The 16853-nt window shown below is 42.5% G+C and overlaps 1 protein-coding gene and 1 non-coding gene across 4 annotated transcripts in view; both read left to right on the forward strand.

Moving 5' to 3' along the window:
- The window catches only part of LOC110517067 (cingulin-like protein 1), a 29278-nt gene extending 19607 nt beyond the window's left edge, over positions 1–9671 (forward strand). For 2 of the 3 annotated variants that reach the window (XR_016495064.1, XM_090231023.1), the window contains exon 15: positions 2502–2685. Coding sequence is in view for 2 of the 3 variants with exons in the window: in XM_090231023.1 (XP_090087149.1) it covers positions 2502–2684 (183 nt within the window). In the remaining variant the exon portion in view is untranslated. Of the gene's footprint in view, positions 1–2501; positions 2686–3556; positions 3647–4840; positions 4925–5400; positions 5526–6709; positions 6819–7674; positions 7839–8496 lie in introns of those variants that run through there. The other variant, XM_090231022.1, reaches the window with a different exon arrangement.
- Positions 9672–14287: 4616 nt separating this feature from the next.
- On the forward strand, positions 14288–14451 carry LOC118945943 (U1 spliceosomal RNA). The gene has a single exon (XR_005041096.1). It is a non-coding gene; the product is annotated as a U1 spliceosomal RNA (small nuclear RNA).
- The last annotated feature ends 2402 nt before the right edge of the window (positions 14452–16853 follow it).

Here is a 16853-nt window from a genome sequence, read left to right on the forward strand (position 1 = left end):
TGGTGTGACATAACCCACTATGTCACATACGGCATAAACCTGTGCTTTCGTTAAGGGTGGCATACGCACCGCTTAATTAAAGGCTTAATAAATCATAAATTGAGGCTTCACAAAGCATTTATAACCCTGTCATGCATCTTGGTAGAGCGTTGCAGCGGCAGGATATTTGGGTTCGATTCCCGGGGCCACCCATACGTTAAAATGTGTTCACGCATGACTGGAAGTCTCTTTTGGATAAAAGCGTCTGCTAAATTCTATATATTATATTTCACTAAAACATTTCTAGGATGGCACCAACCTCTTTCCCTCCTGGCTGCTTAGTCAATATTTGACCTGACCTCAACTTCCCCCACAATGCTTTGCTACAGGATGACGTACACTCTAAAGTACAGTCAAGCACAGCAAAAACCTTTGGTAGGGCCTTTTATAATCTATTTATATTTTTTGCCAACGTTTTCCCCAAATTCAGTTTTGGATTTCCTACATTTTTTCGGAGTTTACCCTATTTTTTTTTCACTCTTTTTAAAAAAACTTTTTTTTATTTTTATAGAAAACAACAAAATTAGATTTTCTGTGCCCACAACAATGCTTAAACCACATTGAGGATGACTTATGAGGACTGAGAGAAAAAATATAAGAAACTTTGATTTTTGAGTGTAGTTGCCCTTTAATTCAGTGGTGTTTGGTTAGCGGATTTTCTGTCACACAGTAAGACACACGATGTGATTCGGCCGCCAATAGAATGTTTGGATTAAAAGTCCAGCAACACTCCGTATTACTCACAGCCCCCTGAAATGACACCACATGTACATCCTACAGACCCTACTGAGTGTTACCTACGATACTTTATTTCTGAACCCAGAATAGTTCTTGCTCTATAAGCCAATATGTATTCTGTATACAGTGATTTGCATTGGGGCCATTTATTTGACCTTGGTACATGTTTTAAAACCACAAGTTTAATTTTAAAAGTCACTTAAATATGAATCATTGTTCATGTTTAGACAATTATTTGTCATATATCACGAATGGTTATTGACATTTTTCTATTATCACTTAGGGTACTCGGTCTTTATTATGTATGCTTAGTCACTTTACCCCTGCCTACATGTACACATGACCTCCATTACCTCGACTAACCTGCACCTCCGCACAGTGACTTGGTACCGACTGTACATAGCCACGTTATTGTTAATTTTTATTGTTACTTTAGTTAATTTAGTAAATATTTTCTTAACTGCATTGTTGTTTACTTACGGGCTTGTAAAGTAAGCGTTTCACGGTAAGGTCTTTCGCCTGTTGTATTCGGCGTTTCACGGTAAGGTCTTTTGCCTGTTGTATTCGGCGTTTCACGGTAAGGTCTTTCGCCTGTTGTATTCTGAGTTTCACGGTAAGGTCTTTCGCCTGTTGTATTCGGCGTTTCACGGTAAGGTCTTTCGCCTGTTGTATTCGGCGTTTCACGGTAAGGTCTTTCGCCTGTTGTATTCGGCGTTTCACGGTAAGGTCTTTCGCCTGTTGTATTCGGCGTTTCACGGTAAGGTCTTTCGTCTGTTGTATTCGGCGTTTCACGGTAAGGTCTTTCGCCTGTTGTATTCGGCGTTTCACGGTAAGGTCTTTTGCCTGTTGTATTCGGCGTTTCACGGTAAGGTCTTTCGTCTGTTGTATTTGCCGTTTCACGGTAAGGTCTTTCGCCTGTTGTATTCGGCGTTTCACGGTAAGGTCTTTCGCCTGTTGTATTCGGCGCACATTTATTTAGAACATTTCCAAAATTCCGGAATTACTTTTTTTTTTTCATATCGCTGAGTTTGTAAATCAAACGCTCACTCAAACGCTCACTTGTGCTGCCACTGAACAGCAAAAAAAAAACAAGTAAGTGAACTTTTATTTATTGTCATTTTAAATGAGTTTGTAGTAGTTCAGTGTTGAGTTAGATTACATACTGTAGCTACCTCCAATTGTACTTTCAAATAATTATAGTGACCTTCACAGCAATCGGTAGCTAACCGAAATGTAGCTAGCTAGCAGGCGCCACTAAATACAAATCCGCCTTGATACAGCCATGTCTCATAGCCACATCATGAGATTTAGAAATGAAAGAGGAATATAATCATACAAATCGAATGGAGTTTCCCATTTAGAGTTTCTGGCGCAGCTCAGACCTTATCCAGATGGTGAGACAAAGACATGTCTTAACAGACCTTATCCAGATGGTGAGACAAAGACATGTCCTAACAGACCTTATCCAGATGGTGAGACAAAGACATGTCCTAACAGACCTTATCCAGATGGTGAGACAAAGACATGTCCTAACAGACCTTATCCAGATGGTGAGACAAAGACATGTCCTAACAGACCTTATCCAGATGGTGAGACAAAGACATGTCCTAACAGACCTTATCCAGATGGTGAGACAAAGACATGTCCTAACAGACCTTATCCAGATGGTGAGACAAAGACATTTTCTAACAGACCTGCTAACTTTCTTTGTTGTTATTTTTAAGGTTGGAATCAGCCTACAGTACTTCCAGCAGGCTGATAGGCAAGAACCATTCGCCCACCAGCTCAGGGACAAGCTACACTATTCACAGTCCTGTGTAACGTTCAATGTTCATTACATTGCTGCACTTCGTGGATTTGTAGTTGTTGTTTTTAAATGTACAAATAAAAGCAAATGTATCATTTAAACATGTCTATAATGTTTCTTTGTTTTAGTTGTTAATTATGATTTGGGGGGGGGGGGGGCTGGAAGGAGGAGAGCTGGAGGGGAGGGTACAGGAGGTAAGCTGGATCCCTAACCCTATCTAATAAATGGCAAGTTTGATGCGTTGGTCCACCAGACCATTTGGGCCGGAAGTGTCTGAGAACGAGATTAGGTGTAATGTGACTAACGTGACATCACTTTAGAGCGTATGACATCACTTTAGAGCGTGTGACATCACTTTAGAGCGTATGACATCACTTTAGAGCGTATGACATCACTTTAGAGCGTATGGCATCACTTTAGAGCGTATGGCATCACTTTAGAGCGTATGGCATCACTTTAGAGCGTATGACATCACTTTAGAGCGTATGGCATCACTTTAGAGCGTATGACATCACTTTAGAGCGTATGGCATCACTTTAGAGCGTATGGCATCACTTTAGAGCGTATGACATCACTTTAGAGCGTATGGCATCACTTTAGAGTGTATGACATTTACTTTAGAGCATATGCCAACCTTCAGCACAACATGCCACCCTTTATAAAGCATACGTTTATAGCATATTCGACATAGTGGGTTATAAACTTATGTCACATTTGACATGGGTGATTATGTCACACAGTTACGCCACATTTATGAACCCTTTATAAAGCATGAAGTACGGTTATAGATGCTTTGTAACACATTTATGTAGTGCTTATGAAGCCTTTTATAAGCTGGAAGTCATTTAAAATGCGGGACCGAGATGTTCCTAAATACATAAAGGCACCTACACAATGACTTCATAACACATTCATAACCCTTAAATAACACATCCATAAGCACTACATAAGTATTACACGTCTCTTTCGCAGGGTGAGGTGAGCCATCTGGAGCGTGATCTGAGTGAGGAGAGGAACAGTGCAGATCTCCTGATGGACAGATTGGACCAATGGAAACAACAGGCCAGTACACACACAACACACACACACACACACACAGGGCCCTCCTCCACCAATGGCAGACAGCCAAGCATACAATGTAGACTGGGTCATACAATCATGCTAGATGACTCAGACTTTACATTAACACATTTAGGTCTGAATGCTCACGTTTCCTGCTCTGCCTTTTAGTTGCTTGCTAAGGAAGTTCAGTTTTTTTTTTCTTTTTTTTCTTTAGTTTTGTTCTCAGGTTTACTGAGTTTGTGTACAGTATGTTTGTGAAATGCTGACACAGCTGTGTGTGTGTGTGTGTGTGTGTGTGCGCTGGTGAAGTAGGCCATGGGAGCAGAACGGTTCAGACTAATTGACACAACTCTGTTTTGGTTTCCCCGAAAAGACAAGAAGAGACTATTCTGAGCAGTGATGTCACCTATCATTCATTCTCCCTTTCCTGGCGAGGTGGAGAGGGCGGTCTCTCACTGGCAGTAGAGGAGACAGTCTTTGGGTTCTGTCTCACTGGCAGTAGAGGAGACCGTCTTTGGGTCCTGTCTGACTGGTAGTAGAGGAGACAGTCTTTGGGTCCTGTCTGACTGGCAGTAGAGGAGACAGTCTTTGGGTCCTGTCTGACTGGCAGTAGAGGAGACAGTCTTTGGGTCCTGTCTGACTGGCAGTAGAGGAGACAGTCGTTGGGTCCTGTCTCACTGGCAGTAGAGGAGACAGTCGTTGGGTCCTGTCTCACTGGCAGTAGAGGAGACAGTCTTTGGGTCCTGTCTCACTGGCAGTAGAGGAGACAGTCATTGGGTCCTGTCTCACTGGCAGTAGAGGAGACAGTCTTTGGGTCCTGTCTGACTTGCAGTAGAGGGAGGAGACAGTCTTTGGGTCCTGTCTGACTGGCAGTAGAGGGCGGAGACAGTCTTTGGGTCCTGTTTGACTTGCAGTAGAGGAGACAGTCTTTGGGTCCTGTCTGACTGGCAGTAGGGGGAGGAGACAGTCTTTGGGTCCTGTCTGACTTGCAGTAGAGGATACAGTGTTTGGATCCTGGAGATGAAAGTAAATGCATTATTCCCTTTGGTTTTGTTGAATGAACCATTACTGACAGCGTCACTGTTTTGATAACTGTCCATCAATGGACTGGGAATGTCCCTTTCTCATGTGAAAGGTGTATTCATTAGTGTGTGTGTGTAGTGAATGTCTGTTCATGGTTTTCTCTGCTGACAGATGGAGCTGATAAGAGTTGAGCTGCTGCAGGAGAGTGCAGTCAAACAGGACCTGGAGTGTGACAAGATCACTCTGGAGAGACAGGTACTGGACTTTCTCAATTTCTCCTCCTCACCCATCTCTCTTCACATGTAGTCCTCTCCATTGGTGGTTGAAGTTGCTGTATGTCACCCCCCTGAATCATTGGTGGTTAAACCTGCTTGTATATGGTACCCCCTGAATCATTGGTGGTTAAACCTGCTTGTATATGGTACCCCCTGAATCATTGGTGGTTAAACCTGCTTGTATATGGTACCCCCTGAATCATTGGTGGTTAAACCTGCTTGTATATGGTACCCCCTGAATCATTGGTGGTTAAACCTGCTTGTATATGGTACCCCCTGAATCATTGGTGGTTAAACCTGCTTGTATATGGTACCCCCTGAATCATTGGTGGTTAAACCTGCTTGTATATGGTACCCCCCTGAATCATTGGTGGTTAAACCTGCTTGTATATGGTACCCCCTGAATCATTGGTGGTTAAACCTATATGTGCTCACCCTTTTGTTGTTCTCCTCCAGAATAAGGATCTGAAGAGCAGGGTGTCTCATCTAGAGGGCTCCCAGAGGTCCAACCAGGATGTTGTGGTCTCCAGGCTGGAGGGAAGGGTCCAGGAGCTGGAGGGGAGGCTAGAGGGAGAGGAAAGGTGAGATGGAGGGGAGGTTGGTGGGAAGAGGTGGAAAGGTGAGCTGGACGGGAGAGGTGGAGAGGTGAGCTGGAGGGTAGAGCTGGAGAGGTAGAGGTGAGCTGGAGGGCTGAGGTGAGCTGGAGGGGAGGCTGGAGGGAGAGGAGAGCTGAGAGGTGAGGTGGAAGGGAGGGGGAGGGAGGGAGGAGAGGTGAGCTGGAAGGGAGGGTAGAGGGGAGGCTGGAGGGAGAGGAGAGCTGCGAGGAGAGGGGGAGGTAGAGTGGAGGCTGGAGGGAGAGGAGAGGTGAGGTGGAAGGGAGGGGGAGGTAGAGGGGAGGCTGGAGGGAGAGGAGAGCTGAGAGGTGAGGTGGAAGGGAGGGGGAGGTAGAGGGGAGGCTGGAGGGAGAGGAGAGCTGCGAGGGGAGGGGGAGGTAGAGTGGAGGCTGGAGGGAGAGGAGAGGTGAGGTGGAAGGGAGGGGGAGGTAGAGGGGAGGCTGGAGGGAGAGGAGAGCTGAGAGGTGAGGTGGAAGGGAGGGGAAGGTAGTGGGGAGGCTGGAGGGAGAGGAGAGGTGAGGGGGAGGCTGGAGGGAGAGGAGAGCTGAGAGGAGAGGGGGGGTAGAGGGGAGGCTGGAGAGAGAGGAGAGGTGAGGGGGAGGTAGTGTGGAGGCTGAGAGGAGAGGTGAAGTGGAAGGGAGGGGGAGGTAGAGGGGAGGCTGGAGGGAGAGGAAGGTAGTGGGGAGGCTGGAGGGAGAGTTGAGGGGGAGGCTGGAGGGAGAGGAGAGCTGAGAGGTGAGGGGGGGTACAGGGGAGGCTGGAGAGAGAGGAGAAGTGAGGGGGAGGTAGAGGGGAGGCTGGAGGGAGAGGAGAGGTGAGGGGGAGGTAGAGGGGAGGCTGGAGGGAGAGGAGAGGTGAGGGGGAGGTAGAGTGGAGGCTGGAGGGAGAGGAGAGCTGAGAGGTGAAGTGTGAAATAGTTGGTAACAGTTGGTAGTGTAATATACTGGAGGTTAGATTCTTCCCTTGGTTTATAATTCGGTGGTTTAAATACATCACCATCACTACAGCAATGACAAGGCATCTACGGGGTTGAATGTTTAAATGGTGTTGAGGGCTATGATTGAGTGTCTAACAGGGTTGAGTGTTTAAATGGTGTTGAGGGCTATATGGTCATCATGAGTGTCTGACAGGGTTTCATATGTTCTTCTCAGAGACAACATCAACCTGCAACAAGCCAACAGGAAACTAGAGAGAAAAGTGAAGGAGATGACGATACAGGTGGACGATGAGCACATATCTATGCAGAACCAGAATGACCAGGTAACATGGAAAACTCAGTCAAAACAACTACTTTAGCATTTCATTTCAACTGTAGGTCATAAGTGTTGCAATACAGTCAAAACACCTGACCGTACAAATGTCTCTGAATGTCAAGAGGCGAATTCAGATAAAGTGTTACAGGGTAGACACAGGTCAAAGTCATTCACATTCATTGTGGACTTTGCATTGGCCAATTCATAGAGATCCTACCTATGTACAGCTTTAATAGCTGATCCAGAATCTGAAGTACTAGACAAGAACTAGTGAAGCCGACGTAAGTAACGTTCTGTTAGCTGTTGGAACGATGGGTAATAACGTAACGTTCTGTTAGCTGTTGGAACGATGGGTAATAATGCTTCGTGGGTGTTGTTCAGAGCATCCCTGGTTTGAGCCCAGGTTGGGGCAAGGAGAGAGATGGTAGCAACACTGTTACATTACAATGGACATACAGACAAACTTAAAAACAACATCCATTAATTTTTTTTAAAACAATGTAGTCTAACTTCCTCTTCGTCAAGGGGCTAAAGACATAAGTTTTAATACAGCCATGACAGACACAACAATGGACATATAAATTTACAACAACACATCATCAATAAATTATAACAACGAACTGTAACCAGGGATGGAATTTTAAGGATTTTGTGCACTGGGCAGCCTGGCTAGTAGACTATGATTTCTACTAGTCTGGATGATAATTCAGGTTCAGAATTTGGGCCATCCGTTGTTCTGAAAGACATCATTTTACTGGGCTAGTTTTGTACTTTTTCACTAGTCTGGTCTAAAAAAAAGAAGTACTAGCCTCGGGACAGCTTTATTTCCATCCCCGACTGTTACTCCCTCTCTCCTCTCCTAGTTGAACCAGAGGCTGAAGAGTGTGAAGAGACAGATGGATGGGGCTGAGGAGGAGATAGAGCGACTGGAAAACTCTAAGAGGAAGTTACAGAGAGATCTGGATGAACGGATAGAGACCAATGACCAGGTCCTCAGCCAGCTCAACACCCTGCGCTCAGAGATGAGGTGAGTTGAACGCAACATTGTGTGGGTATCTATCTTTCCAGCCTGTTCTCATAGACTAGATGTAAGATAGTAAACGTAAATCCGACACACTCAAATTGTGTTATGGTTACATAAGACAGAAGGTTACTTAATGCAAAACCGAAAGGAGGGTGATTTGGTCGGGTTGGATGTGTGGGCGTATCACGCGAACATCTAGCAACACAAAGGTTGCACAACGTATGTAATCAGGGACAACTTTAGCTTTATAGCTAATTAGCAACGTTTCTACTACTTTTTAGCTACTTTGCAACTACTTAGCATGTTAGCTAAGAGTTCCCCTAACCCTTACACCTAACTCCTAAACTTAACCCTGACCTTAACCCCTAGCCTAGCTAACGTTAGCATTAGCACTAGCTACCTAGCTAATGTTAGCCACAAGAAATTTGAATTCGTAACATATCATACGTTTTACAAATCTGGAACATATATGAAATGGATTATGAACATCCACCAATGAATACATACCATACAAAACCTAACATACGATACTAAATGGAGTGTCTCGTAAATGACGAAATACTCTTGAGACCAGGTTGTTCTTTCATTTGACTTTAGTTTTTGTACCCTGCACTGTTGTCGTTTTTTTTACAAGGCTTCTCCTGCTCTTTTCCTTGTTCAGGCGTAAGCAACAGAAATCAGCACCGCTCCTGATGATCCTTAAGGGTGTGGATGATGTCAACACTGACTGACTGACTTCTGGTACTCCTTGGTGACATGTTGTAATGCACTGACTACAGCGTGGTGGGGAAAAATACAAGCAGTCAAGTCCGATATTTCCTGATATTTCTCACAAAGGGTTGGTAAAGCACTGTGAGGACTTGGGAATGAAAAGTACGACAGAAGTTTCTCATTAACGATATTTCACCTGTACAATTCAACTGTGGGCTCACCTGGTGATTTCATAACCTTTTGCTCTAGACTGACCTCTAGTGGGTATTCTATAACTACAGAGTTCCATGGAGTTCCATATGAAAGATCACTAATAAAAAAAGCTTTTTTTTTTTTTTTTTTTTTTTGCTTTTCACCAGAGGCACAACATTCACAACCCCCACCAGGGGCACAACATTCACAACCCCCACCAGGGGCACAACATTCACAACCCCCACCAGGGGCGCAACCCCCACATTCTGAAATTGCATTTTTGTCCCCCCCCCCCCCCCCCCCCCACACACACACTTTTATCATTGTAATGTGAGACAAAACGAGGCAACTGTGTGCTTTAGGACCATGCAGACGCATCCAAGCGGTCAGGCAGGCTGTTTGGAGTGTTTATATGACTGAGAAAAATAAATATATATATATATATATATATATATATATTTAAAAAATGATGCCTCCCCCCACTTCTAAAACCAAAGTTGCACCCTTGCTTTTCACTATCATAAAACAGTCAATAAACATTGTGTGCTCCATAATTTTGTATTTGCATAAAGCATTTAACCTATGAATAAATTAGTTATTTATTACTAAGTTGTGAGAAATTAAGATTTGAAGGAAGGCTTCCTATCTGCAAAGTTCAAAGGTACATCTCAGAATATCTTATACAGTGTGGGACCCTCCCCCATTTCACACTTTATGCATGCAATCCACCCCCATTGTTAGGAACCTCTCCTCATCTTTACTCTACCTGTAGCCATGCCAACGGAATCAGGGGTAGGAGTAAACTACTTGTAACTCACAACTTGCTGATGTCGTTCATCTACACAATGGTATTATTTCTGTGGAATATTGTCTGAACCTGCCGTTTTGATAACAAACTGCGACTAATAAACTCGAGCATGTGTAACTGTTTTGCTTCCGTCCCTTTCCAAAGTTATTTTCATGCCACTTCGATACCGAAGCGACTTTTTTTGTAGCAGGTTAGGAGACTGAGGTTAAGATTAGGAAAAGGGTTAGGGTTAGCGAAAATGCTCTTCTAAACTGTTACGAAAATGGCTTTTTCATCAAAGTTACGTGAAAAGAGTGTGTACCCCACAGCACAGCTGATAAAGGCGAGAAGATGTATCTTTATTTACAAAGGTAAATTGCTTCAAAAGATTTATTATTTAATTCATTTGGCGTTTTACAACCGTAGAGAATTATTTGAATGGTAAACCCCAAACTTTTTTCGACTGAAAATGTAGGTGTGCAAGCCACTTACTGCTAGCTATCTAGCTACCTACCTGTTAGTGTAGCCAGAGTGTGCTATCACAGACAGTAAACTCTGTGTTGGTATAGATGGGTTGGCCGATTTTAACGTCACAAACATGACGCATCGATATGTTCCGGAAGGCGTGCGTTGTTTGGATTCTGAACGGTCAGATGGCTAACAACAATGACAAGAAGCTGCCATATGGGGACTTGTAGGTGGCTGGTTTCAGCTTGTTATTTATTCCGTGTCTTGTTTTGAGGGGTTTTGACTGATTTCATGTCTATGCTAATATGGCAAAAAAACATTTGCTAGCTAGCTAACCAACAACTGTAAATATGTATTTGAGAGACAAGTTCTCATTGTGCAAATGTATTTATGTTTTCAAACATTTTTGGAGATAGTTAACGCGTTGTCAAAGCCAAAACCCATCTGTTTTGTCCCATAGTTGCTTGCGCACGTGTCGGTTTTGTGGCTAAACAACCAACCCGTCTATACTACGAAGCAAGCTAGATCTACTCAGGTTTTTATAAAGCTAGCCAGCTTCATTCAGCTAGTTTCAAATTCCAGATCAGGCTTCATCCGTACTACGAAGACGGATATTGCTTGTCCGCCTGCAGCTAACTTTATCAGGCTTGTGACTGCTCATGCATGTTGCACGTGGCTAGTCGAACACCGAACTCTTCATTGAGACAATGCTGAAACGTCAATACATGGGCGAGTCAGTGGCACAATTTAATTTGTGCCAAAATGAAAAAAAGTTATCTTGCAAATTCAGCAGGCTATGGTGTGAAATGGGCTTGTTGAAGTGCCTTTTTTAGAATTACTTATCGTTAATAATCTTTGATGTGCTTATCACACAGCCCCTTTTATTTCTCAACTCAATTAGGAAGGTGTTCATAATGTTTGGTATACTCCGTGTATATACAGGCAGTTTGTAGGACTGGTAGCAGATAAAGACCGACTCTGATGCAGTTCTTGAGGAGAGACGACCCCACAGGATTTGTGTATATCTCGCCAGCCAAGGACGACCAGGCCTAGGTGGCTGCAGGTCAAGTTGTTCAGTCCCTGTGTTGTTTTGTGGACAACAGAGGGAGGAAGTACCATTTCATAGAGCCTCTGCTGCAGATTAAAATGTGTGAGATTAACACAAAACCTGAGTTTATAAAATGTTTAAAAATACTTTGAATTCAGTTTGAGTTACTGTTTGTCTATTCTGTTACTCAGTAGGTGATTTGATAATAACATTTAATATTAGAAATAAAACAGTCATAAATTATCTTGAATGAAATGACTAAAATATTGTAAATTGTGCAGTGTCATTTGTTGTCTGTTTTCTGGGACCCTGTCACCTCTAGTGTTGTTATGAAATTGCAAATATTCATATAATTGTTGAGGTATGCAGCACTCTAATTCGCAATGAAAAAACTTTTTCAAATAAAGTGCATTTTTTTAGCACATTTGTGCATTCATGTTTGGTAGCATATACAATAACTATTCACAATACTAGTGATTTCTTGGTTCTTTGAGGTACAAGGTGCATTTTCAGATGACAACAAAAGTATTATGAAGTTCGTTAAAGAAATCTTTAATATATAAACAGTCATTTTGCACAGTGTCTCTTCCGTAACGGAGGATGTCACATCCACAACGGTAAATTTTCCTCTCTGAAGTATATATCCCATTTTTTATATGTTCATCATTGTGGTTTTTGTGTGTAGACAAGCCTTACTTTCAAAGTGGCTATTCATATTTTACCATTTGAGATTCACAGACGTCCATTTACGTCACAAGTTTTGTTGTTCTGTTACTTCAAAGTGACACTGTTTAGAACATTGTAATTTTGTGTCGACACTTCCCCGACAGGTTTTTACAAATATACACATTAACATGTTCATTTATGCCTGATGAGCCAATTCTCTGAGACATTTTGTGTGGAAATGGAGGGGCCTAGCCGGAACCATGAAAAACAGCCACAGACCAATTATTCCTCCACCAAACTTTACAGTTTGCATTATTCATTGGGGTGTAGCGTTCTCCTAGCATCAGTCAAAACCAGATTAGTCCATCAGACTGCTAGATGGTGAAGCGTGATTTTTCCCTCCAGAGAACGTGTTTCCACTGCTCCAGAGTCCAATGGCAGCGAGCTTTACACCACTTCAGCAGACATTGGCATTGCGCATGGTGATCTTAGGCTTGTGTGCGGCTGCTCGGCCATGGAAACCCATTTCATGAAGCTCTTGGCGAACAGTTATTGTTGATGAACAGTTTTTGTGCCTACTTTGCTTCCAGAGGCAGTTTGGAACTCGTAGTGGGTGTTGCAACCGATGTGAGACCATTTGTGTGCACTATGTGCTTCAGCACTCAACGTTCCCTTTCTGTGAGTTTGTGTGGCCTACCACTTCGCGGTTGAGCCGTTGTTGCTCCTAGATGTCTCCACTTCACCATAACAGCAGTTACAGTATATATAGTTTACTTTGCTAACTCCTCAAACCAGGTAACTAGTATACCCCTCATATTAATTCTGAAGGATTCATTGCTGCTCGACTTGACTTTTTTATTGCTATTAGAAGCATTCATTAGTACTTTGTTTGCTCAAGCATTCATTAGTACTTTGTTTGCTCAAGCATTCATTAGTACTTTGTTTGCTCAAGCATTCATTAGTACTTTGTTTGCTCAAGCATTCATTAGTACTTTGTTTGCTCAGATGGTTTGTGCAATAATCTCCTACGACCGACAAACACTTCTGGATCATGAATCGGAAGCTACACAAATATCTCTCTCAGCCTCCTCAGATATGGAATACTGCATTCCCTCCTTTGTTCCATGACCAGCTAGCGTACCTGTTGCTCCTGGGCAAGATGACCGAAGGCAACTCCGACTGAAAAGACGGGCTCTTCCTAGTATCCTGATGGCTAGCTGAAAAGACGGGCCACACGGCCTCCTCTTCCTAGTATCCTGATGGCTAGGCTGAAAAGACGGGCTACAAGGCCTCCTCTTCCTAGTATCCTGATGGCTAGGCTGAAAAGACGGGCTACAAGGCCTCCTCTTCCTAGTATCCTGATGGCCAGCTGAAAAGACGGGCTACAGGGCCTCCTCTTCCTCGTATCCTGATGGCTAGGCTGAAAAGACGGGCTACACGGCCTCCTCTTCATAGTATCCTGATGGCTAGCTGAGAAGAAGGGCTACACGGCCTCCTCTTCCTAGTATCCTGATGGCTAATGTCCAATCGACAGAAATGGTCCAATTCACGCACTTAACAAGAGAACATCCCTGGTCATCCCTACTGCCTCTGATCTGGGGGACTCACTAAACACAGATGCTTTGTTTCTGAATAATGTCTGAGTGTTTGAGTGTGCCCCAGGCAATCCGTAAATTAAGTTTAGCTTAATATAAGGAATTTGAAATTATTATTTTGATAGTTGAGTACATTTTTGCAATTACATTTACTTTTGATACTTGAGTATATTTAAATCCTGACTTTTACTTGAGTCATTTCCTATTAAGATGTCTTTACTTTTAATCAAGTATGACAGTTGGGTACTTTTCCCACCACTTGTAAAACGTTAGGAGTATCTTCATCCATTGTCCAACTGTTGCATTTATCAGAATCGTTTTTAAACCTTTTAATTAACAATTTCGATGACTCTTGCTAGATACTCATTCGTTTTTTCCCAGCAGGCTGTACACTTCTCTTGTATTATCAGGGAGCAACTGACTTTTATTTATAACAGTAACATTCTTTCAGTTTATTAATGTGTTAATTAAGAGGTGGTGTGGTTGTAATACAATACTAATATAATATATAATAATGTTATTCTAACTGTATCAGCGCTCCCTGTTTCAATGTGCCTGCATGGGTGGCCACTAGTGGTCTATAGTAGAATTGCAGTCTGGCTTTTCTCTGGAAGACAAAAAGAACCACGAGACGAGAAAGGCTAAATAAAATCACAAATTCCATTCACTTGGCTTTATGTGTGTTTCAGAGCAGTTTCGGACATTTCTAATAATTTGTTATAGTTTCAGCTATCAGACACGTTTAATACAAATGTTTTGTTATGCTAATTTCTACAGAATTGCATCGTGGGAAAATGTCGAAACACTTTTACGAGTAAAATAGCACTTCAAATGTGTTTTCACCTCTCCATCTACTAGCAGACAAAATAACACTGAACGTTCATTTAAATTATTTGCTTTTTTTCCTCAATAGCCGTGGTGCTAAAACCATTAGGCTAAAACGTTTGCACGGGAATCACTATCCCACATTATTCATGTACAACTCATACTTACCTGGCAAGGGAGACACCGTGATCAAGAAGGCGGTTCACCCAGGGCGAGGCTCAGCCATTGCACTCCGGCTGTGCTGACCCCTGCGAATTTCTCAAATGTGGAAATCTCGATTGCATAATTTCTGGTAGTGGGGGACTGCGTTCGCGCTCTCCCCTGATTTCATTGTGAAAGTAAACCCTCTGGTGCGACTCATTCTCTCTCATCCTTTTTTTTAAGTGAACGAAGCATTGTAGATATCACGCTTATTTTTTATCATTTATTTGGTGGTTATATTTGTAGTAGGTCTGCTGTTTACAGATCCTAAAATCAACAGAGTTTATCCATGTCCATCGCTTTGGTCGGTGCTGTATCCGATTCATGTGTTGTTTTCTAATGTTAGGAATATGTGGAAAATAGAACTGTTTGTCAATTGGCAATTTTAGCATAATTAATGAAAAAGGTATGCTGCTATATTTGGTTCAATTTACTTGCTTTTGAGACTCAGTAACTTTATATACTTTACCGTAATAAACTCATAAAGTTTAGCAGGGCCGCGACTGGTTAGTACTTGGATTGGAGACCGTGTGGGAATAATAGGCGCTGTAAACGTTTACTGATTTTGTCCAGTAGGAGGCGCTGTGTCCCCGTTGTAAACAGGCACACTTCTGCCAGATGGTCTACCGTCTCTGCTGCTGTGTGTTGTTTTGTCAAATAAACATTGTGAACTCCGAGAAAGGCTTGAATCACAGAGGAACTTTAGGGAATGTCTTTGTTTTTCAACCAGACAGTTTTTCAGTTTTCTGTAGCTTTCGAACGGGTGCTTCTGGTAAGAGCAGGGGGAGGTGTATATGCTTCCTCATTTAACAACTAACTCCTGGTTTACCGAAGTTGAAAACATCTTGAGCTCTTGTTCACCCGACCTGGAGTTTCTGATGCTAAAAACCGACCCCACTATATACCAAGTTAATTCACGTGTGTTATTATCATAGCTGTGTACAAGCTTGTTTCTTGTTTTTATTTGTGTGTTTTTGCTCTACCTTATGTCATTTTTAGTATTACATTGTTATTGATTAATTATTGCATTGTTGGGTTTAGAGCTTGCAAGAAAGGCATTGTACTGTACTTGTGCACGGGACATTAACTTGAAACTCCATCTCTCTCTATCTCTCTATATCTATATCTCTCTATCTCTCTCTCTCTCTCTCTCGCTCTATCCCCCTCTCTCTCTCTATCCCTCTATTTTTGCATTGTTGGGTTTAGAGCTTGCAAGAAAGGCATTGTACTGTACTTGTGCACAGGACATTAACTTGAAACTCTCTCTCTCTATCTCTATCACGCTATCTCTCTCTCTCTCTCTCTCTCTCTCTACCCCCCCTCTCTATCCCTCTCTCTCTCTCTATCCCCCTCTCTCTCTCTCTCTCAATTAAATTAAATTCACTGGGCTTTATTGGCATGGGAAACGTGTTAACATTGCCAAATCAAGTGAGGTAGATAATATACAAAAGTGAAATAAACAATAAAAATTTACAGAAAACATTACACATACAGAAGTTTCAAAACAATAAAGACATTACAAATGTCATATTATATATATACAGTGTTGTAACAATGTACAAATGGTTAAAGTACACAAGGGAAAATAAATAAGCGTAAATATGGGTTATATTTACAATGGTGTTTGTTCACTGGTTGCTCTTTTCTTGTGGCAACAGGTCACAAATCTTGCTGCTGTGATGGCACACTGTGGAATTTCACCCAGTAGATATGGGAGTTTATCAAAATTTGATTTGTTTTCGAATTCTTTGTGGATCTGTGTAATCTGAGGGAAATATGTCTCTCTAATATGGTCATACATTGGGCAGGAGGTTAGGAAGTGCAGCTCATTTTCCACCTCATTTTGTGGTGTCTGTCTTCTCTTGAGAGCCATGTCTGTCTACGGCGGCCTTTCTCAATAGCAAGGCTATGCTCACTAAGTCTGTACATAGTCAAAGCGTTCCTTAAGTTTGGGTCAGTCACGGTGGTCAGGTATTCTGCCACGGTGCACTCTCTGTTTTGGGCCAAATAGCATTCTAGTTTGCTCTGTTTTTTTGTTAATTCTTTCCAATGTGTCAAGTAGTTATCTTTTTGTTTTCTCATGATTTGGTTGGGTCTAATTGTGCTGCTGTCCTGGGGCTCTGTAGGGTGTGTTTGTGTACAGAGCCCCATGAGCAGCTTGCTTAGGTTAGGGGACTCTTCTCCAGGTTCATCTCTCTGTAGGTAATGGCTTTGTTATGGAAGGTTTGGAAATTGCTTCCTTTTAGATGGTTGTAGAATTTAACGTCTCTTTTCTGGATTTTGATTATTAGTGGGTATCGGCCTAATTCTGCTCTGCATGCATTATTTGGTGTTCTACGTTGTACACGGGGGATATTTTTGCAGAATTCTGCATGCAGAATTAAATTCTCTCTCTCTCTCTCTCTCTCTCTCTCTCTCTCTCTCTCTCTCTCCCCTATCCTTGTTCTAGGAGTTGCTCTAGCAACGCACATGCCCAAAACAAAATCCACTTGACTTAAATCTCACTTGGATTGCTAGAAATTTAC

This window comes from Oncorhynchus mykiss, chromosome 4 (genome assembly GCF_057628025.1).
Source record: "Oncorhynchus mykiss isolate SJ-2025 chromosome 4, ASM5762802v1, whole genome shotgun sequence".
Classification (NCBI taxonomy): Eukaryota; Metazoa; Chordata; class Actinopteri; order Salmoniformes; family Salmonidae; genus Oncorhynchus; species Oncorhynchus mykiss.